This window comes from Notechis scutatus, chromosome 4 (genome assembly GCF_049901735.1).
Source record: "Notechis scutatus isolate UNSWTSFEM ecotype Mainland chromosome 4, rNotScu1.2, whole genome shotgun sequence".
Classification (NCBI taxonomy): Eukaryota; Metazoa; Chordata; class Lepidosauria; order Squamata; family Elapidae; genus Notechis; species Notechis scutatus.
Genome location: NC_142012.1, coordinates 52,216,830 through 52,240,427, shown reverse-complemented (window position 1 = coordinate 52,240,427; position 23,598 = coordinate 52,216,830). Strand labels below are relative to the sequence as shown.

General features: G+C 46.2%; 1 protein-coding gene across 2 annotated transcripts in view; it reads left to right on the top strand.

Annotated features, from left to right (window-relative positions):
- The window catches only part of HTT (huntingtin), a 115,565-nt gene that overhangs the window by 1,894 nt on the left and 90,073 nt on the right, over positions 1-23,598 (top strand). The window contains exons 2-18 of one of the 2 annotated variants that reach the window (XM_087963447.1): positions 219-302; positions 2,279-2,399; positions 4,074-4,133; positions 4,839-4,918; positions 6,158-6,296; positions 6,782-6,923; positions 10,270-10,448; positions 12,310-12,514; positions 12,988-13,035; positions 15,248-15,325; positions 15,471-15,808; positions 17,735-17,855; positions 18,003-18,118; positions 18,679-18,790; positions 19,950-20,090; positions 21,647-21,805; positions 22,443-22,531. In XM_087963447.1, coding sequence (XP_087819573.1) covers positions 219-302; positions 2,279-2,399; positions 4,074-4,133; positions 4,839-4,918; positions 6,158-6,296; positions 6,782-6,923; positions 10,270-10,448; positions 12,310-12,514; positions 12,988-13,035; positions 15,248-15,325; positions 15,471-15,808; positions 17,735-17,855; positions 18,003-18,118; positions 18,679-18,790; positions 19,950-20,090; positions 21,647-21,805; positions 22,443-22,531 — 2,212 coding nt within the window. The remainder of the gene's footprint in view (positions 1-218; positions 303-2,278; positions 2,400-4,073; positions 4,134-4,838; positions 4,919-6,157; positions 6,297-6,781; positions 6,924-10,269; positions 10,449-12,309; positions 12,515-12,987; positions 13,036-15,247; positions 15,326-15,470; positions 15,809-17,734; positions 17,856-18,002; positions 18,119-18,678; positions 18,791-19,949; positions 20,091-21,646; positions 21,806-22,442; positions 22,532-23,598) is intronic. The other variant, XM_087963448.1, reaches the window with a different exon arrangement.

Sequence of the window (23,598 nt, the reverse complement as noted above, 5' to 3'; positions counted from 1 at the left end):
CCAGCTAGTTGATTTATATGTGCAATGTTTGCATATTGGCAGCCACAGACTGATACACTTTCTTCCATTTCTGAGCAGGCTGGAGCAAGTCCAAAGTTTCATTCCTCCTCCAGGCAGTTGCCAAAAGCAAGCTGACTGAGCCAAAGCGGTGGGTTTATGGCTAGAGAACAAGAACACAAGATGCGGGCCTAATTTAATGGTTGTGCCTTTCATTTTAGAAAGAAGGAGCTGTCCACGTCCAAGAAAGATCGGGTGAATCATTGCCTAACAATATGTGAAAACATCGTGGCTCAGAGTTTAAGGTAATCAAGCCTTCCCTGAACTCCGTTACTTAAAACTGGGGGGCGGGGGGATGTTTTTAAAAAAATGGATATATGGTACAGGTAGTCCTCGTCTTACAAGAGTTCGTTTAGTGACCATTCGAAGTCATGACAGCACTGAAAAATGGGGCCTGTGACTGTTTTTCACAGTTACGACCTTCACAGCATCCATTTTTCACACGCATGACCGTTTTATCTCTGTGGTCACATGATTTACATGTGGATGCTGTTATGGTTAGCCGGCAGCAGGTGCAGACAGCTGAGGAGAGCAAGGACTCAGATGAGGGGCCAGGACCATTAGGGAGTGGACTGCTGCCTTCAGAGATTGTGGGGGCTAGCAGCAGCGATGAGAAAGTTCCCAAGAAGTCTGTGCCAAGTGTGCATGAAGGGAAGGGCAGACGCCGGCTGGGCAGTCAGAGGAAGAACCAGGCCCATCCCCTCTTCATCCTAGGACACGCAGGAAGGAATGGAGAAGGCAATAACTTGGCTTAGGAGAGAGGAAGCGGCCATGATTCCCTCATTGGTTGCAGCTAGGGAGAATAGTATATAAGAGAGGCGGTTAAAACACAGCGTTGCCAGAAGCAAAGCAAGTTTTATTCTGGGCTGAAGTTATCTTGGTTGGCATCCTTCCAACAGACTGTGCCTTGTTATCTCCTTGAAGTGGGTAATTACTTATCCTGGTCCATTGTGGAGTTTCCTTCATTGTAGTTTGTTTTGGGTTTTTATTTCACCTCTATCTGCTCATTAAGTTCGGACTGTATTGCTTTCTTTTGAAGACTATTTTTGAATAAATTTTATCTCCAACTGAGAATTATTGGACAGTGGGGTCAAGTTGGAGGCATTAAAGGACATTTATTTACATTTTGGATTTTGTTACCTTTGTGTTATACTCTGGGTCATCACAATTAGGTACCTGACAGGAATATCGTGCTGTGACGGGAGAAAGAGGCAGCATGCATTAAAAGGAAAAGTTTGACGCATGCCGTTTCTCATTTTCTAAACCAAGGGTGGAAGATCTGCTTGATGGCTTCCCATTCAGCAGAGAATTCTCTTGAGTTGGGAGGTCTAGCAACGTCAGGCAGGGGACATGTTCTCCCCAAAAGCCTCATGGGACTGTAAAACGGGCTTTTCTTGAGCTGCTCGTGATTAACATTACGTATCCCTCTCGTGGCTGTGGGTGTTCTGGCCTAGGCTTCCCAAAAGCACAAAGCCGACTACTCGTCCCCATAAACCCCCTTTTATTTAGGTTAAAAGGAATTCCTCTCCAGCAAAGTCCCGGCCAACAGTCTTTCATGAGATTTCACAACTACAGACCTTTATCAGCCTTGGAGAGTGGCCAGGCCGATAGCTTCCAAACGCCACTCTGTAGCAGCAATTACTTGGCAAGAAGTCAGGAACAGATCTTCACCCTCATGAATTGAACTAATTGTCTCCTGCAAACCCCACTTTCCTTTCACTCCTCTTTATTCCCCATGGGAGGGGCCATTCACCATCCACCTCTGCCCTTACTCCCAAGTCGACTCTTGTTCCTTAACTGTTCCCTTCTTCTGGCAGCTCTGTGCATGCACACACTGGGAACAGGCTCCAGCTGTTCTTCTTCCCCACTGATCTCCGGCTCCGAAGGCAGCTGATAACTGTCAGACGGCCCTGGCCCCATCTCTGCCTCCGACACAGAGCCCTCGTCCGAGCCTCCCCCAGACTCCAGGACTGGCCCATGTTCCTCCCCAACCTCCTCACTGTCCGAGCCTGTCACCAGCTCCACTGGCCACTGGCAGGCCACAACAGTGTTGTCCGAAGAGGAGATCTGTGCAGCTTGCTAGAACTGCAAAGCTCCCTTTTTCCTTACGGCTCTAAACCAAACAAGACCATAACTTGTTCTCCCCATTTTGCCATTGAAACTGTGTGAGCGAATGAGGTTAGGGTTTGTTTCCTAACTGGATGCGGGGTCTGTGTTTCAGAAATTCTCCAGAGTTCCCAAAACTGTTGGGGATCGCCATGGAACTGTTCCTCCTCTGTAGCGATGACGCAGAATCTGATGTCAGAATGGTCTCCGATGAATGTCTCAATAAAGTGATCAAAGTAAGTGGTATTTTTTTTAGTGACCTAGAAATAGGGATTGAATTCAGAAAAACAGACCGTGGGTGGCTGAAAAAACCTGCTCTGGGATGGCTGAAAGTAGTTACTCTCTTGATGTACCCTGTTTCCCCGAAAATATGACCTACCCTGAAAGAAAGACTTAGCTTGTGTGCCCAATATAAGCCCTACCCCCAAAATAAGCCCTAATTAAGATCACACCTACTCCAGAGTGGAAGGGTAAAAATTAAGTTAGGGTGAGGATGTGGAGGTGGAGCTGCCCTACTACTTACCTTTGGACAGTTGTAGCCAGGCCTCGCACACCCCGACACCTGTCTGGCCGGCCCATTTCTTCTGCAGCCGGCAAGGCTGGCAAGGCTTTCCTGAAGGCCTCTGGAGCCGATAACAAAGCTTTGGATCGATCCAGACCTTTGTTATCGGCTGCAGAGGCCTTCAGGACAGCCTTGCCGGCCACAGAAGAAGTTCCTGAAGACCTCTGACAGGGAAACGGAGGCCAGAGGCAATGCACACAAGTAAGGTTAAGTCAGTGGATGACATCCCCTGAAAATAAGACCTGGCGCCTTTTTTGGTGGCAAAATATATATAAGACAGGGTCTTATTTTGTGGGGAAGACGGTATATTATGACTTAGAAATACGCATTAAATTCAGAAAAACAGACCTTTGAGGGCTGAAAAAACTGATGTTATAACTTTGAACAGTCACTGAATGGTTGTAAATAGAGAACTACCTGTAATTCCCAGGCATGGAGGGTTTGAAGCTACATGTCTTAATATGAAGTTGTGTTGAATTTCAAAACAATTAGAGTTTAGATTCCTGGAAGTCTATTGCCAGGAGAGCTTTGCTAATAGGTCAAGGCTGGCTGAGGAATTCTGGGAGTTGAAGTCCACAAGTCTGAAGTTGCCAAGACATATACCCCTGACCTAGACATTCTTTCGGTCCTTTGTAATAATTTACTAGCTCTATACCCGTGCTTTGCTAACGAAACTATGTGATCAGGCTTAGTTTTTGGGGAGGAAAATAAGGAGAAAAACATTCTGCCTACCAGCATCCATCGGTATTCATCTGGCTAGCGTCCTGTCAGTGTGTGAGAGAGTTGAGGGCTGTTTGGAAATGGAAAAAGTATTTGCTGTGTGAGCAAGAAAGAGACAGCAAGGAGCCTAGGCGTGGCTTTGCTCAACTGTTCTGTGCTAAAGCTGCTTGGTGCTGTTGAAATTAAAACTGAAACTGAAACTCCTCTGCTTGTGTTTTGCATTTGGAAGTTATTTCTTTTCAGGTCGGGAGGGGGAGTAGAACTCCTTAGTATCAAAGCGTGTTAATAATAATCATATAGGAAATACTAATGCTTTGGTGGTCATTTGGAAAAATCCTGTCTTAGTGCGTCCCTAGAAGCCAAGAGGAACAAACATGCCAAATGTCAAGTTTGTAGGCTTTACGGTTCTGGAGATTTTGTGATGATGCGTGAGGGGTCTTTCGCTTTTATGTATATATAGATTAGTGCTGTTGAATAAAAGTAGAGATAAGAAACACTAGATATCAGAATCCTCTCTATGCTTTGCTATTCAGGGGCTAAAGAACCATTATAATAAATAAATGTAATTTAGTACATAATGTTGGAATAGCGCATGCATTGTTAATATGTACGCTTGATTCCATTCTAGGCGTTGATGGATTCTAGTCTTCCTAGGTTACAACTGGAACTCTACAAAGAGATTAAAAAAGTGAGTTCTTTTTTGACACAACATTGTCTGTGTACAGTTTTGTTTGCATGTATAAAAGTTTTCCACAGGAATTTGGGATTACAACTTGTTATCATGAGCAATGAACACTTCGTTTGAGGGGAGAGAATTTGGGGGGCTAATGGGATGGCTGCAAAATGCAGGCTGGTAGACTGCTTGAGGAATGCTGGGAGTTGAACTCCGTACATCTTAACAGTGACTAAAAGTTGCGAAATGCTGCCTTAGAATGGCGGTTTTGAAACAGTTTGGTCTTAGGACCGGGTTACAATATTTGTCAATATTTGCTGCATGAAAAATCAAAATTGAGAATTTCAAAAAAAAAGATTCATTTGTTGTCATAGCAAATCTCACTTTGAGAACTTGTGATGATCCAGGGTAGGGTACAAAACAAACACAGTAACAGAAAACAGGTGAAGCCCCTTTTATTCCTTCACTGTGCTTCCAAGCACTGAATATCCTTGATGGAAGACAAACCAAACACGCGTGCCACAGGTTTTCCGTCACGGATCTAGAGTTTTCAAGAAGAATATTTGGGCGTTTGAAATCAGGCTGCATTGTTGCTCCCAGCTCCAGTAAAGAATTACTTCGCTATAGGTTTATTTTGCGTGAAGGAATTCTGTAAAAGTCAGCACAGGTTGCCCTGCCTTGTCGCTGACAGGTGAGCCTGTTGTCCATTGTGTTTTGCAGAACGGTGCTTCCCGGAGTTTGCGAGCTGCTCTGTGGAGATTTGCTGAACTGGCACACCTGGTTAGACCTCAGAAATGCAGGTGGGATGGTCTCCTTGAGAGCAAGAAGCTGAACTGGGGGGGGTGGGGATTCTAGCCAAGCAGCTTTGAGGTCCTGTGGTTTGGGTTGTTACTTGTATGTTACTGGGAGTTGGACTGTCACCTGGCTGGCCGGCCTCCCATCTGCCTAGCCGACTGTTGCATGCTGTCACACAACTTGGCCTGGCATTTGATGCTAGTAATTTCCTCTACTACATTATCCTCCTTGCTGGGAAGATAGATCTCTGTATATTCCCTTTAATGGGTCTTAAGGCACTGGAAGCTAAAACATAAAGCACAGTTGCTGGAATTGGGTAGGTCTTGTTTAGTGCAATAAACAAGGAACCAGGGGAGACATAATAGCAGTCATGGGTGGGATTCAAAAATCCCAGCAACCGGTTCTCTGCCCGGTTGTTGGGTGGGTGTGGCCATGGTGGGCGTGGCCTATCAGGACTTCCAGAGTTTGGAGGCTTCCCTCGGGCCTCTGGGAGAGCAAAAACAGCCTTTCCCCAGGTTTTGGAGGCCCTCCGGAAGCGGGAAACAGTCCCATTTCCGGACTTCCAGAATTTCCGCTTCTGCCCGTTTTTCCCCCTCCCAGAGCCTCTGCTCGGATCCTGCACTTAACCTGCATCCCAAAATGGGCCGGATGGAGACTCCGAGGAGGGGAGGCGTAGGTAGGGCCAGCCGGTTGTTTCAACTACCGGTTGGGCGAACCAGATGTAAATTTAACATCCGGTTCGCTTGAACCGGCTCAAACCGGCTGAACCCCACCCCTGATAGCAGTGTTCCCTTATCTAAAAGGCTGCCCCAAGGAAGAGGGAGGTCTCAACTTATTCTCCAAGGCACCAGAAGGCAGCACAAGAAGCAATGGATGGGAACTAATCAAGGAGAGAAACAACTCAGAACTAAGGAGAAATTTCCTGACAGTTACAACAATTAATCAGTGGAACAACTGGCCTCCAGAAGTTGAAAATGCTCCAACACTGGAAGTTTTTAGGAAGAGATTGGATAGCCATTTATCTGAAGTGGTGTAGGTTTTCCTGCCTTGAGCAGGGGGCTGGACTAGAAGACCTCCAAGGTCCCTTCCAACTCTTGTTACTCTGTTCTGTTAAGTTAGGCCTGGGGTCAGGGCACCCTTTCCGGTTTGCGTTTTCTCCTGTGCCTTTCCGGCCTATTTGGTGCCATGTACCAACAGGGACTTTCTTCCCTTTGAGTGATCCTTGTTGCTGTCTCTTGGTGCAGGCCATACTTTGTGAACCTCCTGCCCTGCTTAACCCGGGTCAGCCGGCGGCCCGAAGAATCCGTGCAAGAGACCCTGGCGGTGGCGATGCCCAAAATCATGGCGGCTTTTGGCAACTTCGCCAACGACAGTGACATCAAAGTAAACATGGTTTTTTTACACATTGAACGCCATGGGTGGGCTTAAAATCTTTTTAGCAAGGGGTTCTCTGCCCAGTGGCTGGGTAGGTGTGGCCGTGGTGGGTGTAGCCTAGTCAGTCTCCTGTATCACGGTGGGAGGGAGGCCCTTTTTGCCCTCCCCCAGGCTCCGGAGGCTTTCTGGAAGCCGGAAATGGGCCCATTTTTGGACTGTTTTTTGCCCTCCCCGGACTCCTGAGGCTTTTCTTGAGCCTCCAGGAAGATGAAAATGGCCTCCTCAGGCTCCGGAGGCTCTCACGGCAAGCTGGAAACGGGCCCATTTCCTGCCTTCCTGGACTTCCGGGAGGCCCGTTTTTCGCCCTCCCTGAGCCTCAACGTGCGCCCTGCACTTACCTGCATCCATAATGGACCGTGTGGGGATTCCAGACTTTGGAAAAAGGAAACTTAGGTTGGCACAGAAACACTTCACTGATTTTCTTTTCCCTTTAGGTTTTATTAAAAGCTTTCATAGGTAACCTTAACTCCAATTCTTCAACCATCCGTCGGACGGCGGCCGCGGCCGCGGTGAGCATCTGCCAGCATTCACGAAGGACACAGTATTTTTACACTCGGTTGCTTCAAGTATTGCTAGGTAAGGGTCTTAATTGATCATCCTGCTTTAGCTTTGCTGGATCTTTATTGTTCTCCCTTCCTCCCTCCCTCCCTCTCTCTCCCCCCTCCGTCCTTCCTCCTTGTCCCTCCCTTCTCTCCCTCCCTCCCTTCTCTCTCCCTCAGCCTCCCTCCCTTCTCTCCCTCTTTCCCTTCTGTTTCTCCCTCTCTCCCTTCTCCCTCCCTTCTCTCCTTCTCCTTTCCCTTCTGTTTCTCCCTTCCTTCTCCTTCCTTCTCCTTATCTATCCCCTCCCTCCCTTCTCTTTCTCCCTCCCCCTCCCTCCTCTCTCCCTTCTCTCTCTCTCCTTCTTTCCCCCTCCCTCCCTCTCAGCCTCTCTCCCTCCTTTCTCTCTCTTTCCCTCCTTTCTCTCTCTCCCTCCTTTTCCCCCTCCCTCCCTCTCTCTCCCACCCTTCCCTCTCCCTCTTTCAACTATACCCCCCATTCTTTGCATATATATTTCTAAAGAAATACCTGCCGTAAAAGTGACTTTCTCGAGCCTTTTATGGGGTTGACAGGTGATAACTCTGAAAAAAGAAGGAGCAAAGGCTAAGAAACAACAAAAGCCATATAAATATTGGCGACTTCAAACACGGAAGTCTGACATTTGCCTCACTTTAAACTGAATGTGTCAATTATTAACATTAGAAGACGTCCAAATGTCGCTTGTTGAGACACTTGATTCCAACGGTGGGGGAAATCGTTCTTCGGCATGATTCTTTCGCTAAACTTTAACGTCTTCACCTCCGTTACTATAACCCAAGAGCCAGCTTGATGTGGTACTTAAGGCACCTGGCTAGCAATGGGGAGACTGGGAGTTCTAGTCCTGCCTTTGAGGCACCAGGCCCATTGGGTGTCCTTGATCCAGCCATTGACTCTTAGCCCTAGGAAAGAGGCAATGGTAAACTACTTTTGAGAAATCTGCAAGAAACGGGTTTGCCCGGGCAACTCCCAAGTTTCAGGATTGACTCAAAGTTACCCTCTATAACATACCATAGAAATATGGAATCATCCCCTCTTTTGGGCATTTGGCAAATATAACTGGTGTAAAAATTCTAAATAAAGAGCTGCATTTGTGGGAAAATGATCTCTGCCTTGCTCAAAAAAATGGTTCGCAGGTTCCAGCTGATTTTTTTGCCAGTGAAAGGAGTTTCTATTTTTTTCTTTTCTTTTGAGCACTCTCCCCCCCCCCCCTTTAAAAACAAGACCAAAAAGTCAGCCAGTCAGGCAAGGTGCAGAAATATACACTCTCTGACAAGCATATTTAAGCAACGGGGTGTGTCTTGTGTGCCCATTAATCAGTAAATCTTGGCAGGGGTGTGCACTGGGCAAAAACAAACTGACCAGCCAGATACCAGGGTTTTTTTAAAAAGACACACACACACACACACACACACACACACACACATAGAGGTGGAAAAATCTATCTCCCATCACCCACTGGCTCCTCCAGCATTCCCTGCTTCACTGGGCTCTCTGGATGGCTGGTGTGCTCTAAAGCAGTGGTCGCCAACCGGAAATTTTGGTTGTCCGCAGAGAAATGTCACCCCCAAAGCACTCCCCCCAAAGCAATTAATCCAGTCTGTGCGGGAACACAAGGCTGCACTGCCTATATGGCCCGCGGGAACCTTCCCCGCCCACTCACTCCTTACTTGGCCAACTTGCCTGCTAAGTTGCTATTTTTTCCTTTTCTTTTTTTCCCCTTACCATCAGCTGTTCTGCTGTGCCGGGAGATTTAGATTATCTAGAAAGCAGGAAATTGTTGGATTTCTTGCTTTCTAGCTAATCTTTAGATCTTCGACTCTGCTTTTAAGCAGAGCTGAACCTTCCTTAGGACTGAAGCAGGGCAGACTCAGGTGGCCGATGGCAGAAACACAGTTCTCTGAATGCATCGGTGATTCTGTGAGCCACTCAATCTCCCTGCCTGATTTGCCTGATTTTAGGTAAAAGTTGCTCTTTTTTTAATAAAAAAAATCAATATTTACATACATGGTGTGTTGTGAGTTAATTTTGTGAGTTTACTTGCTAGCAAATTTTATGTGACAGACTCGGGTAGCTGATGGCAGAAAGATAGATCTCTGAGTGAACCTGTGATTCTGTGAGCAACTCAATCTGCCTTCCTGCTTTGCCTGATTTTGGGTGAAAGTTGCTCTTTTTTATAAAAAAATTCAATATTTACATAAATATTTATAATATTTACATACAAGCCATGCCCAGCCAGTCACATGACCACTAAGCCACACCCACAAATTAGGCCACGCCCACAGAACCGGTTGTTAAAAAATTTGAATCCCACCCCTGCTTCTGTGTTTGTGTGTGTGTGTGAAAGAGGGTGACAGAGAGGGTAAATCAGATCTCTCTCTTTCTCTCCCACCAACGTCAGCAAGGCACTGTCAGTCAAAATTCATATGAGTGGTCCCTGGGATTTAAAATTAGGAGTTTGGTGGTCCGTGAGGTCCAAAAGGTTGGCAACTTCTGCTCTAAAGCAGCTTTGCTGGGAGTTGAAGTCCACAAGTCTTAAAGTTGCCAAGGTTGGAGACTCCCACTGTGGGCTGCAGCTACGTTCACAGGACTTGCCTATAGATACCTGCTGCTGAAAAGTGGGGTACCTGGGGACTGACAAGGGAGTTCCCCCAGGGACGGGCTACTACCGGTTTGTCCCGGTTCAAACGAACCGGTAATGCCGGCGATCAGTTGGCCCCAGCCATCTGCCCGTGGCCTAGTCCAGGGGTGGCTAACCTTTTGGGCTCCTGTGCTGATAATTGCACGCACACTTGCGTGCCAGCACCCAGAAGGCAATGCGTGCGGGGGCCTCTGCGCATACGCGCGCAACACCCCCATGCATGCCACACATCTGCGCATGCACGAACGACCCCCCCCCCAGCGTGCCATGCATCTCTACACATGCACGTGCATTTCCCATGCCCCCCACGCGTGTGCGCCTGATACCCAACAATTCGCTGTCGAGTGGTGCACACAAGCGCAGCAGACCTGCTCTAGGGTAGGGCCGTATCACGTAGTCTGTTCTATATTTCTGTGTTTTGCAACTCGGCTGATTCGCGCAACATAGCAAATTGCCGCGCAAATCAGCTGTGGTACTCACGGGGCTGCAGTAGAAGGTGAGTTTTAGAGCTGAAAAGGGGCGGGGGTGGGTGGTTTGCGGATGCTTTGCACGCCTGCGAGTCGCACGCTCACCAAACTGGTTGTTATACCGGTTGAATCCCATCACTGGAGTTCCCTGGATCCGCGGTAGGGGAGGTTAGCGGGCCTTGCGAGGGGCTGGAGAGCAGCCTTGTTGTTGTTTTTCCAGTTCTTCCAATCATCTTCACAGGGCTGTTGTGTCCCAAGGAAGAAGAGCATCCCAGTGTCTTGATTCTTGGGGTGCTGCTCACCTTGAGGTACCTGATCCCGTTGCTGCAGCAGGAGGTGAAAGACACCAGCCTGAAGGGCAGCTTTGGGGTGATCCAGAAAGAAACCGAGATTTCGCCTTCCTTGGATCAACTCATACAGGTATCGATTCGCTCAAGAGCCCCCCGTAGCACAGTGGTTAGAAGGTGGTATTGCAGGCTGACTCTGCTCACTGCCAGCAGTTCGATCCTGACTGTCTCAAGGTTGACTCAGCCTTCCGTCCTTCCAAGATGGGTAAAACCCAGATTGTTGGGGGAGCAAGAGCTGACTCTATAAACCTCTTGGAGAGGCCATAGGGCACTCTGAAGCAGCATATAAGTCTAAGTGCTAGAAAGGCCAGTGCCTTTCCTTCTTTCCTTCTATCTATCCGTCCGTCCATGACCCATGGTGGCACAGTGGTTAGTATGCAATATTACAGGCTGATTCTGCCGACTGCCAGGAGTTTGATCCTGACCGGCTCAAGACTGATTCATCCTTCCAAGGTTCATAAAATGAGGACCCAAATTGTTAGGGGGGCAAGAGGCTGACTCTGTAAACTGCTTAGAGAGGGCTCTAAAACATTATGAAGCGGTATATAACTCTTAAGTGCTATTGCTATTTTCCTCCCTCCCTTTTTGTTTCATTTCCTTCCATCCGTCCGTCTCTCCGTCCTTGTGATTAGAATACAATATTAGAGGCTGATTCTGCCGACTGCCAGGAGTTTGATCCTGACCGGCTCAAGGTTGACTCAGCCTTCCGTCCTTCTGAGATTGGTCAAATGAGGACCCAGATTGTTGCGGGGGAGCAAGAGGCTGACTCTGTAAACCTCTTGAAGAGGACTGGAAAGCACTGTGAAGTAGTATATAAGTCTAAGGGCTATTGCTATCTATCTATCTATCTATCTATCTATCTATCTATCTATCTATCTATCTATCTATTCATCTATCTCCATCCATCCATCCATCCATCCATCCATCCATCCATCTCTATCTAAAAGCACGGTGGCATAGTGGTTAAGAATGCAGTATTGCAGGCTAACTCTGCTCATTGCCAGAAATTCAATCCTTGACTCAAGCCTTCTGTCCTTCCAAGGTGGGTCAAATGAGGACCCAGATTGTTGCGGGGGAGCAAGAGGCTGACTCTGTAAACCTCTTGAAGAGGACTGGAAAGCACTGTGAAGTAGTATATAAGTCTAAGGGCTATTGCTATCTATCTATCTATCTATCTATCTATCTATCTATCTATCTATCTATCTATCTATCTATCTATCTATCTACATCCATCCATCCATCCATCCATCCAACTCTATCTAAAAGCATGGTGGCATAGTGGTTAAGAATGCAGTATTGCAGGCTAACTCTGCTCATTGCCAGAAGTTCAATCCTTGACTCAAGCCTTCTGTCCTTCCAAGGTGGGTCAAATGAGGACCCAGATTGTTGCGGGGGGAGCAAGAGGCTGACTCTGTAAACCTCTTGAAGAGGACTGGAAAGCACTGTGAAGTAGTATATAAGTTTAAGGGCTATTGCTATCTATCTATCTATCTATCTATCTATCTATCTATCTATCTATCTATCTATCTATCTATCTATCTATCTACATCCATCCATCCATCCATCCATCCAACTCTATCTAAGAGCATGGTGGCATAGTGGTTAAGAATGCAGTATTGCAGGCTAACTCTGCTCATTGCCAGAAGTTCAATCCTTGACTCAAGCCTTCTGTCCTTCCAAGGTGGGTCAAATGAGGATCCAGATTGTTGGGGTCAAGAGGCTGACACTGTAAAACCGCTTAAAGAGGGCTGCAAAGCACTGTGAAGTGGGATATAAGTCTTATTGCGATTCCTATTACTTATTCTCTTGCAGTGCTGCTGCAAGTGGGGGTTTCTCACCCCTTCCCCTTCCCCAAATATAGGGAAATGTTTCCAGTACAGGTCACGGAGGGCTGCTAAAGTGGGAATCTCAACTGTGCTCCCTCCCCGTTACAGGTATACGAACTGAGCCTCCATTACACTCAGCACCGGGACCACAACGTGGTGACCGGATCCCTGGAATTGTTGCAGCAGCTCCTCAGGACGCCTCCCCCCAACCTGCTGTTGGCCCTCACAATGCGTGGGGGGCTTTTGCATGCCTGTGCAGCCAAAGATGAGATTGTGAGCCGCAGCCGGAGCGACAGCATTGTGGAACTGATAGGTAAGCAGTGTTTCCTACGGGTTGGAAATGGGGGAGACCGCAAGAAATGCAACATGCAGTTTTTTTCCCTGAAGAGTTCCACTGCAGAAAGCAGAACGCTTCAAAAGATTTAAAATGGCTTTGTGGATTTTTTTTCCGGCATTGTTTTAGGTATTTCCTTTTTAAGCAATTTTATTTCTCTGCATGCTAAAATTTGCATCAAATTGGAATAAAGTCTTTATTTTTCTAATTGAGGGTATCTTACAAAATTGACTTTTTAATTTTTTTCCCCTTTTCGATTGTTGAGAAAAAGGAATTGATTTGTGCTCGACGGGAGACAAAGCAACTGATTTTCCAAAATAGTCAGTTGCTGAAAACAATTCCTTTAAAAGATTGACTTCAAATTCACTCTTGCTGCGTTTCTCAGAGATTGTTATGATTTCTTTTTAATGATTAGTTTTATCTCTTCCTTGATTTCTTTCTGTAATTTGCAGCTGGAAGTGGGTCTTCCTGCAGCCCTGTTTTTGCCAGAAAACAAAAAGGTGATTATATCTATGAAATCTGTGCCTGGTCTTCTATTTTGCTATCTATTTTCGTTACTTTGACTTGGAAAACTTTGATTGGTTGGTTCTTGGTCCTTCATTCTTTTTTTTTTTTTCTCCTTTTGTCATATATTATTGCTGATCTTTAAAAGAATTGTAGTTTATGTCTCATTCTTTGCTTTTTGCTCTTGTTAAAATTATAGAAGGTATCATAATGAAGTCCTACTGATGGGGTTGCAAATAATCAGTAGTTGACTTGATGGCACATAAGCAATCAAAATGAATTGATTTGGTTAAATGTCTAAAAGATTAGAATACTCCTTTTAATGCAATACTTTGTTTCAACAAAGTACATTCCTTTTTTTTCTTCAAAAAAAGGCTGCTTTTGAGTGAATTGTATTACCTTTGATTTGAATTTTTGTGGCATTTCCCTAATAATGCACTGCTATGTTGTGTCTGGAATGTGGTAGCTCAGTGGCTAAGTTGCTGAGCTTGTCGATCAGAAAGGTCGGCAGTTTGGCGGTTCAAATCCCTAGCGCCACGTCACGGAGTGAGCTCCCATTTCTTGTCCCAGCTTCTACCAACCTAGCAGTTTGAAAGAACGTAAACAATGCAAGTAGAAAAATAGGGAACCCTTTGGTGGGAAGGGAACAGCATTCTGCGCACCTTTGAAGATGTTTAGTCATGCCAGCCACATGACCACAGAGACGTCTTCAGACAGTGCTGGCTCTTCGGCTTTGTAACAGAGATGAGCAACAGCCCCTAGAGCCGGAAATGACTAGCATGGATGTGCAAGGAGGGGAACTTTTACCTATATTGTGTCAAACAAAATTATAAACAGGTAGGTAGCGAGAGAGAGAAAGATGGCGATGGAGATAAAAATTGAGATATAGATACAGGTAGTTCTTGATTTATGATCACAATTGAGCCCAACATTGTTGCTAAGTATTGCAGGGCTAACTCTGCCAACTGCCAGCAGTTCAATCCTGACCGGCTCGAGGTTGATTCAGCCTTCCGTCCTTCTGAGGTCGGTAAAATGAGGACCCAGATGATTGGGGGCAAGAGGCTGACTCTGTAAACAGCTGAGAGTGGGCCGTAAAGTACTGCGAAGCGATATATAAATCTTAAGTGTTATGGCTAATGTCCAGTGGTGAGTTGGCTATGGCGAGTTGTCCCTTGGTCAAGTTGGCCATGGCAAATTGACCATGGCGCGTTGTCACATTCCGCTTTGCCCTGCTGACCGTCTGCCTCTTTGGCGTTCCACGAGACAAGCAGGGACCATTCCTGATGTGAGTCCCTTTTTAGAGTCAAACATACCTGAATCTTGTTTGTTTCCCTCATGTTTCCTTTCGGGCTCCAATGCACTCGCTTCATTGTATTAACATCGCACACTCAAGCGCGCAATCTCTATTTTTCAAAGGGCCACTTCAAGAAGCAGCAATGCTGAAAAGCTGTTTGAAGAGCGCTCTGTTTTGTGAGCCAGGCAGTCTCTTGTCTTGAGTTCTGCGTAATTGTGCCGCAGTATACCCATAGTTTGAGAGAATCCCTTAGTTATCCTAAGTCACACGAGGCCTGATCCGAGAAATCCATCATTTGGACAGCCCCCTTTCTCTGCGGAATGGCCTGCCTGCCCTTTATTTAAAACCATTTAAACCAGTGGGTTCCTACCTTGTTCGCTACCGGTCCGATGGGTGATCGTGCGTTTGCGCATGCATCCCTGACACACATGCGCGCACCAATCAGCTGAGAGGATGAAGAAATGAAAAGTTAGGAGTCGCTTGTCGCTTGTTTTATCCTCTCAGCTAATCGTCGGACCGGTAGTTATTTTTACTACCGGTTCGGCTGAACCGGGCCAAACCGGGAGCATACCACCTCTGATTTAAACCATTGCCTATCACCTCCTGCAAAACGAGGCGATGGGGACCTTCCAGATTTTTAGCCCAAATTTTAAAAACAGGGTTAATGATTAGAGCTGGCTGGATAATTTGAGTCCTCCATACCTTCCCAAGAAGAACGATGGGAGCTGGGTAGAGCATCCGTTTGATGGCTTTGAGCTCACGGAGGAAACGGCAGGCGAGAAAGTGTAACTCAAAAAATTAAAAAGAACAACAGCTTTGCAAAAAGACAATCAAATGGTTGCACGGAGTGTATGATAAAAGTTGTCAGAATTTTATTTAATTATTTATCTTTAAATCTTGCATTGATTTGTCAGCCAAAGTACTTTCAGGAGAAGAAAGCCTGGAAGATGATTCTGAAGCCAAATCTGAAACCAGCCAGATGGGCTTTGTAGGTAGGTTGGCTTTCTCAATCCTTGTGAGAATGACTGAAATCTATGCTACTGTCATTTTTCTTGACTCGCGATTTTACTGCCTTCTTAAGAAGAAAAAAAGGGAGTTGCGTGTATTACGTAATAAAATCTTCCTTTTTCCTTTTAGGGTCTGTGAAAAGCGAGCTAAACAGTGAATTGACATCCACGTCGGGCATCTCTCCTGTGGCCAGCTCGGCCTCTGACCCTCCGGTTTGTGACATCATCACGGAGCAACCCCGTTCTCAGCACATCTTGCAGTCCGAGTCCGAGATCTCTGCTTGTGATTTGACAGGCGCGACCCCGAAAGCCGATACGGATGACGACATCCTGAGCAGGAGCTCCAGCCAGATCAGCGCCATCCAGTCCGACGTGAACGACGGCACCTCGTCGCCCATCAGCGACAGCTCTCAGACCACCACAGAAGGGCCGGACTCGGCTGTGACCCCGTCCGATTTCTCTGAAATGGTAAAAAGTGGTTCCTAAGGGTTAGCTCCCCAAACACGACGAACCCTCTGATGTGAACTCAAAAGATTCCTGTCAGGATTTCGGCAGTTACCCCCAATTAAATCATGAGTCTCGAACCAAACTTCTAAAACTTCAAAAGGATTTATTGGGAGTTAACATGTCCGCCACTGCCTGGGTGCAGCTGACTCTGTGACACATCATTCATTGTAACCCTTGACCCTGGTTTTCTTTCTCCTCCACCCCCTGGGTGTATCGTAATTCATATTCTCCAATGGGACACATCCATAGCCCAGAGTCATCAATCATGCTCTCCAATTAGAATTTTGCACGGCAGAAACTTCAGTCACCTAGTTACTATCTTTGAAAAACATTTATGGAATGCACTTTCGGTTTGCAAGCTGTCTCACTGCTCCCCCCTCCCTTTCTGTTGGCAACTTTAAAAAGACCATAGAAATATTTTATGAGTTGACAATTCCTTTATTAGGAATGCCAGCAGCCCCAGCAAAAAGTTTCTCTCGCAGGCTAACAAGTCTGTCCAGCTGGAAGATGAATAGTTGTCTGCCCTCTGCCTTCTATCCCCGGAGCTAGGATGGGGCTTCACTAGCAGCGGTGGCTCTTCTGTCCCAAGGACCGGCCCATAGATTTCCACTGCTCTCCTCTCCTCTGCCTTCTTTGCATCCGCGCGTCAGGCACTGGACACTGACTTGACTGATAATGTTGTTGTTGTTTTTTTGGGGGGGGGGGGGAAGGATGACACGCAAAGAACATGGAAATAACTTACATTCTCTTAACTGAGCATCTATATATAGAAGACAATATGTATATTACACAAACTATTCCAAAAATATGAGTTCCAAGTATACTTGGAAGAAACAGACATCTTGTGATCTCCGGAACTGAAATTATATTTATTATACTTACTAAGCTTTCGTCAGCCTCTGCTGACATCATCAGAATATTAAACTAGAGATCTATGTCGTTATATATCATTAATAAATTTAGACCTTGCATGCGTAATAGGCCCTTCCAACCACCTTCTACCTGTAATTAACTTTGACGATACTCTGACGATGTCAGCAGAGGCTGACGAAAGTTTAGGAAGTATAATAAATATAATTTTTGTTCCGGAGATCGCAAGATGTCTGTTTCTTCTTTTACACATACACACACATACACACACAGAATGTTGGTAAAGCTCATTTTAAAATTTATGTTTCCATCTAAAACGAAGGGTTTCCAAAACTCGCAGCATTCAGACATGTGGACTTCAACTCCCAGAATTTTTGAGCCAACCAGGCACTCTGTGAGTTGAAGTACACAAGTCTTAAAAAAGTTATTAGGTTTTTTGTGGGGGCCAGGGGCACCTGATCCGAACCGCTTTGAAAGTTTATTCTACTGCTGCATCATAGAGAATATTGCGAGAATAATATGAGAATACTTACTGTTCTGTGTTTGATTTGCCAATTGCACGGTGGCAGATAGGATAGCCCTCCAGAGGGTTAACATCATTGCCCACAGGATCATTGGTTGCCCTCTCCCCTCTTTGGAAGAGCTTTAGAGCTCCTGCTGCCTTAAGAAAGTTCAAAACATCCTCAAAGATCCATCTCATCCTGGGCACCCGCCTTTTTTTTTTTTTTTTTTTTTGAACTATTACCATCTGGCAGAAGGTACAGGACAATAATAAAATACAAGGACAAACAGGCTGAAAAACAGCTTCTATCCCAGGGCAAGTAGCTCTGTTGGATTCTACTGTATAGTGTAATATTAATGCAATATCAGGGGTTTTCACATTCAATGTATAGAACGCGAAGGATGTGTGTTTGTGTTTATTTTCATCGTCATGATGTATACTGAAGACGGTATCTAATTTCATTGTACGAGGTGCAATGACAAAGTAAACTAAACTATTCCGTGTGTAAAATTTAGATTCTAGAAGGTGGGGAGAACCAATACTCTGGAATGCAAATTGGACAGCTGCAGGAGGAGGAAGACGAAACGACAAGCATTCTACACGAGGCGATGGATCCGTTCCGAAATTCGTGCCTTGGTACGTTGACGTTTTGTGGAAGCAAATGCGGATAATTCTCAATTTATGACCTCCCCCAACTGAGCCCCAGATTTCTGTTTCTCCTCCTCCTCCTCCATCATTATCATCATCATCATCATTGTTGTTGTTGTTGTTGTTATTTTAAAGAGCTTCAGCGATCCCATTTAGCAAAAAGTGTGAGCCACAGGAGGGAGCCTTCCAATGGCAGCATGGAGAAGTTTGGGCCTAAGGAAGAAACTGAGCTAGATGACCATGGAAGTAAGGTCAGTCTGATGGGGGAAAGCAGTAGGGCCTGGGGTTGCTCGTCCCCCTCCCCCCCCAGTTAGCCAGAAGGGAGACCCTCTTAGGGGGTGCAGAGAGGCTCTGACTCACAACTCCAAAATGTTCAGGGTTTGGGAGACCAAACAATCTCACCTAAGTATCTTCTCTGGCAGGGGTGGATAATTACAGTAACTAGTCCTCAACTTACAACCACAAATCGACTTCCCCCCCTGCATCATTTACATTGTTAAGTGAGACAGTTGTGTTTTTGCCCCATTTTACGATTTTCCTTGCTACAGTCGCTAAGGGAATCACTGCAGTTGTTTAAGTCAGTTGGGAACTGCAATTGCTTGTCAAGCCCCTTCCATTTTGACCGTGGTTCGGTGAGCGTGTAAATCAGCGGAGCTGCAAAACACGGAAATAAAGGGCAGACACCGCCAAACTACCAATTTGCCTGAACCGTTCCGAACTGGCAGAATCCCAGCCCTGGACTCTGGTGTATTTTAATCTCTCCAATGAAATTGTAATAGGATTTTTATTATTTTTATTTTCTTAACAACAGCTTTCCAGAATGAAAGGTGATATCGGGGGCTACAAGGACGGAAGTGCTGCGCCGTTAGTCCACTGCGTTCGCCTCCTGTCGGCCTCTTTTCTGCTCACGGGAGAGAAAGGGGGTGAGTCGAGCCCCACGGAGACCCTGCGGAGAAAGAACAAAGCCGTCAACACCTTTACACTCAGGACAATTAAGAATTTAAAAGGAATAAAAGATTGAAAAGATTGAAAATAGGCCAATGCTAAATTAGGACACCTCGGCTTAGAGCAGCGTTCCCAACCTTCTGTGATGACCCGGGGCGTGACACAAAAATAAAGTCACAAAAGTAGAATAAATTCCCTTTAATCCCTCCAACTTGGCCCCAATATCCAATTATCCTCGGCTGAATAACAAACTCTTCGAAAAACAGTCTACGAAGGGCAGAAATGCAGCCCGAACCCAAAGTAAAGATAATTAGAAATAAAAAAAAACTAACACAAACCACACTGCAGTAATTAACACGGCAGGCCAGGATGATAAATTGCAGACTTTCAAAGGATAACGCAGCACCCACAGTTGGGAGGATGCCAAACCCAGATAATGCACACTTTGCTTCCAGTTTGATGAGTGGCATTGAGCTGGCCATAGAAGTCCCTTTGGGGGAAATCACATGACCCCGGGACGCTGCAACCGTCATAAATATGAGTTAGTTTTCCAGCATCAGAATGGAAATCCTTGTGACCTCAGGGACACTGCAACGGTTGTCTGTGTGGAAAAACGTTCCCAAATCACTTTTTTCCATGTCGTCGTGACTTTGAATGGTCACTAAATGGACTGTTGTAAGTTGAGGACTACCTGTTGTCAGGTTTCCAGCAATCGCCCTCATGAAATCATGATTCTCGAGCCAAACTTCAAAAAACCTCAAAGGATTCATTAGAGGTGACATACTGGCCCTGCCTTGTATGAAGTCAACTTTGGCATATGTCATTTGCAGTCACCTGTGACCCTGTTTCCCCCCACCCCTGGGTGTGTTATAAATCAGATTCTCCAACTGAGCACCTTCACAGGCTGGGTGTCATCAATCACGTTCTCCAATTAAATATTTTTGCAGCAAAAGTGCTGGTATTTTAGTTACAATCTTTTAAGAGTTGGAATGTACTTTTGCTTTCAACTGCTCTTCCAGATTTCCTTCCTCCCCCTCTCTTTTTTTATGGCAACTACTAAAACAGGCACAGGGATGTTTTATGAGATGACACCTGTACTGAGCCAGCCGCCTGAATTTTTCTGTTCCCTTCTTCTAGCTCTGGTGCCGGATAAAGACGTCAGGGTCAGCGTGAAAGCCTTGGCCATCAGTTGCGTGGGGGCAGCCGTGGCCTTGCACCCGGAAGCTTTCTTCAGCAAACTCTACAAAATGCCCACTGAAAGTAACAAAGAAGAAAGAGGTAGGTGTGTTTGGTGGATTTCTTTAAAAAAAAAAAAAAAACCAAAACTTTATTTTTACCTTGGTTTAAAACAGGGGTGTTCTCACCCAGCTCCCCAAACACAGCAGAACCTCTGAAGTTAATTCAAAGATTCCTTTATTAGGAGCGCCGCCAGCCGCAGCAAAATGTTTCTTGCTCACAGGCTAACAAGTCCGTCTGGCAGGGGAAATGAATAGTTTGCCTGCTACTATTCGCTAGCAGTGGTGGCTTTTTCGTCCCTAGGACCAGCTCATAGATTTCCATTGCTCTCCTCTTCTTCATCAGCCACCTTCTTCTGTCCCAAGGAACGGCCCATAGATTTCCACTGCTCTCCTCTCCCTTCTGCGCATCCATGTATCACGGCACTAGACCCAGCTGTTCCTCCTCTTCCTCATCATCCAACTACTTCTGTTCCAAGGAACGGCCCATAGATTTCCACTGCTCTCCTCTCCCTTCTGCGCATCCATGCCTCAGGCACTGGACCCAGCTGTTCCTCCTCTTCCTCATCAGCCACCTCCAGACCTGGGGGCTGTTGACTCTTCATCTGAGGGCTGATGAATGGCCCAGGCTCTAACCCTCTCTCTCTCTGACAGCTCCATTTCCTCATCCCCATTGGAGCTCTCAGGTTGCCTTGATGCTGATCCTGACTACTCGCATGCCTTCTCCTCCTCCTCCGATTTGGCTGTTGGAGGGGCCGGCAGTCGACAGGCCACAACAGCTCTGTAGGTGCAGGTTCTGTAGGAGGTGGAGTGGCAGAGTCAGGGGGGGGTTTGGACTAGATGACCTACAAGGTCCCTTCCAACTCTGTTAATCTGTAATTGAGAGAATAGAATAAAAACAATAATAACAGACTGTGACAACCAAGATCCGTAGAAGGCCTTATTGCAAGGTATTTGCAAATACTGGACCCAACTCCCAATAGCAGATTAGGGGAAGGAGACACCCCCCCTTAGAGTATTTAGAGCCTTATATAGGATATCACATTTAAAAGATTACATAATACTTCCAGTTTTTTACACATAGGAGTTATAGGGACTTTCATAAGAAGGAAATGGGTAGTAGTCCTGGGTGTTTTTCCATAACTCTTCCCAGACTCCTTCCATGGAAATCCTCTAGCTCTCATCTTCATCATCATCACCATCAGATTTCCTGTTTTTCATTTAAAAGATTACACAATAGATCATTAATAAACTTCCTCTAATGTCAGGGCGACCTAGTATGAATTCTCAAATCAAGCCAAGGACACAATATTTTGTAACTTTGCAGAACTTTAGCAAAATAACAAGTTATATAAATGTTCTGATATCTAAAAGGTCAGATTAAGAACAAATATGGAGTCTCTTTGGTTTATACATTCTTAGGTGTATCATGCAAATTTTCACATGTAACAGTAATCTATTCCATGTAAAGCTGCTTTTTTTTCCATTGACCAATGGTGGTTTTTGTCTTATGCTCCGGAGTGTCTTGTAACTCCAAAAAATATGGTACATCTGTGTGTGGATTTTTTTCTTTGTTGATGCCCGATTTATTTTTTCTAGAAGAGCAGTCCGTGAAGGACATTGTGAATTATATCGACCACGGAGACCCCCAGATCAGAGGGACAACCGCGATTTTATGCGGGACCATTATTTACTCCATCCTCGTCCAGTCTTGCTTCAGTGTGGAGAGCTGGCTGGAAAATATAAAAGCCTCAACAGGTAACGTGGGTTGGAGGCCTAGATTTTGCGCCCAAAAGCATTCGGATCGGAGGTCGGCAACCTTAAATACTCATAGTCACAAAAATCCTAACCCTGTGATGGTGAACCTATGGCACGTATGCTGAAAGTGGCACACAGAGCCACTTCTGCCGGCATGCGAGAGGTCACCCAGAAGAGCCCTACTGCACATGCGTGCGCACCGCCCATCCGCATGCTCCGAGGATAGGGGTGCGTGGGAGATGCGCGCGCATGCACAGAGACAAGGGCGCGTGGGGGTCTCGCATGCATGCGTAGAGATGTGCAGCATGTGGGGTGCCCCATGCGCAGGGGGTGTGGGGGGGGTGCGCGCATTGCCTTCTGGGTGCTGGCATGCGAGAATTTTCAGCACGGGAGCCCAAAAAGGTTAGCTACCACTGTCCTAACCAGAAACTTCCCATTCAATTTTGGAGCCGACCGGAAGTCCAGTCCCCCCACCATAGAGTCTCCACCTAATGCAGCGTCCTTTTCCCTTTTGCCGGCCAGCAACCGGGAGCCACAATGGAGGGATGAAAGAGCCACATGCGGCTCCAGAGCCACAGATTGCTGACTCCTGGTTCAGATGAAGGGTGGCATGACCTCTGCTCTTCTTTCTCTTCAGATACGCTGGTGGAGTGTGTCTCCTTGCTCCAAAAGAGCCTGAAAGACGAGTCTTCGGTCACGTGCAAACTGGCTTGCATAGCTGTGAGGGTAAGCAAATAACCTTTAAAACATAACGTGTGTTGGTTATTTCTTCCCCGAGGGCCCACCAAGTGGGTGTCATGGGGTCTTGTGAGGGTCTGTGACAATTCGCCACGGGCAACATGCCATGCCAACTTGCCACGGGCAACTCACTGCAGGACAACTTGGTGTGGGAGCAGAGTTACACTAATGCCAAAGAAATAGTGGAATAGAATCATTAAAAAAAGGATGCCAAAGGAGGGGCAGAATGAAAGGTGAATGGCAAAAATTAATTTAATTTTTAAATTTATTTTAAATAATTAAATAGATTTGTTAATGGGTTGTCCTGTGGCCAGTTGGCCTCGGCGAGTTGTCCTGCAGCAAGTTGGCTGTGGTGATTTAGCCACGGCAAGTAAGCCATGGGGAGTTGGCCATGGGGAGTAGACCACGGCAAGTTGATTGTGGCGAGTAGACCATGGTGAGTAGACCATGGCGAGTTGGCGACGGCAAGTTGACCATGAAGAGTTGACCGTGGTGAGTAGACCATGGCAAGTAGACCAGGGCGAGTAGATCATCGCAAGTTGGCTGGAGTGAATTGGTTGTGGCAAATTGTCCCATTCCGTTCTTATGATAACTAGGAACTTTCAGAGAAACCCTGGATCTTCCCCCTCTACAAAGGAACCATTTAAAATAAGTTTTTTTTAATTTGAATTAAAGATAAAGATTCCCCACTTCCACCTGGGGGAAATCTGCTCTTCCCTCTCTGCTCCCACTCTTTATACGTGAACATTCTGAGTGATCTATCTAGGGAAAAAAAATCTCTCAGTTGTCTCTGTCATAGGTTGACCTACTAAGTTCGTTCAAATTGCACCTCACGTTTGCACGCTTCAAATTTGGAAGCCAGGATCTCGGTCTACTTCAGCAAGAGAAGCTCTAATCAACAGAATAACAGAGTTAGAAGGGACCTAGGAGGTCTTCTACTCCAGGGGTCCCCAACCTGCCAGACTGTGGCCCACTCCTCGTGTGCGGCGGCCGTCTTGCAGTTGCCCATGTACCACTTGCAAGGAACTGTCCCCTCTCTTCCCCTGCTGGGCCAC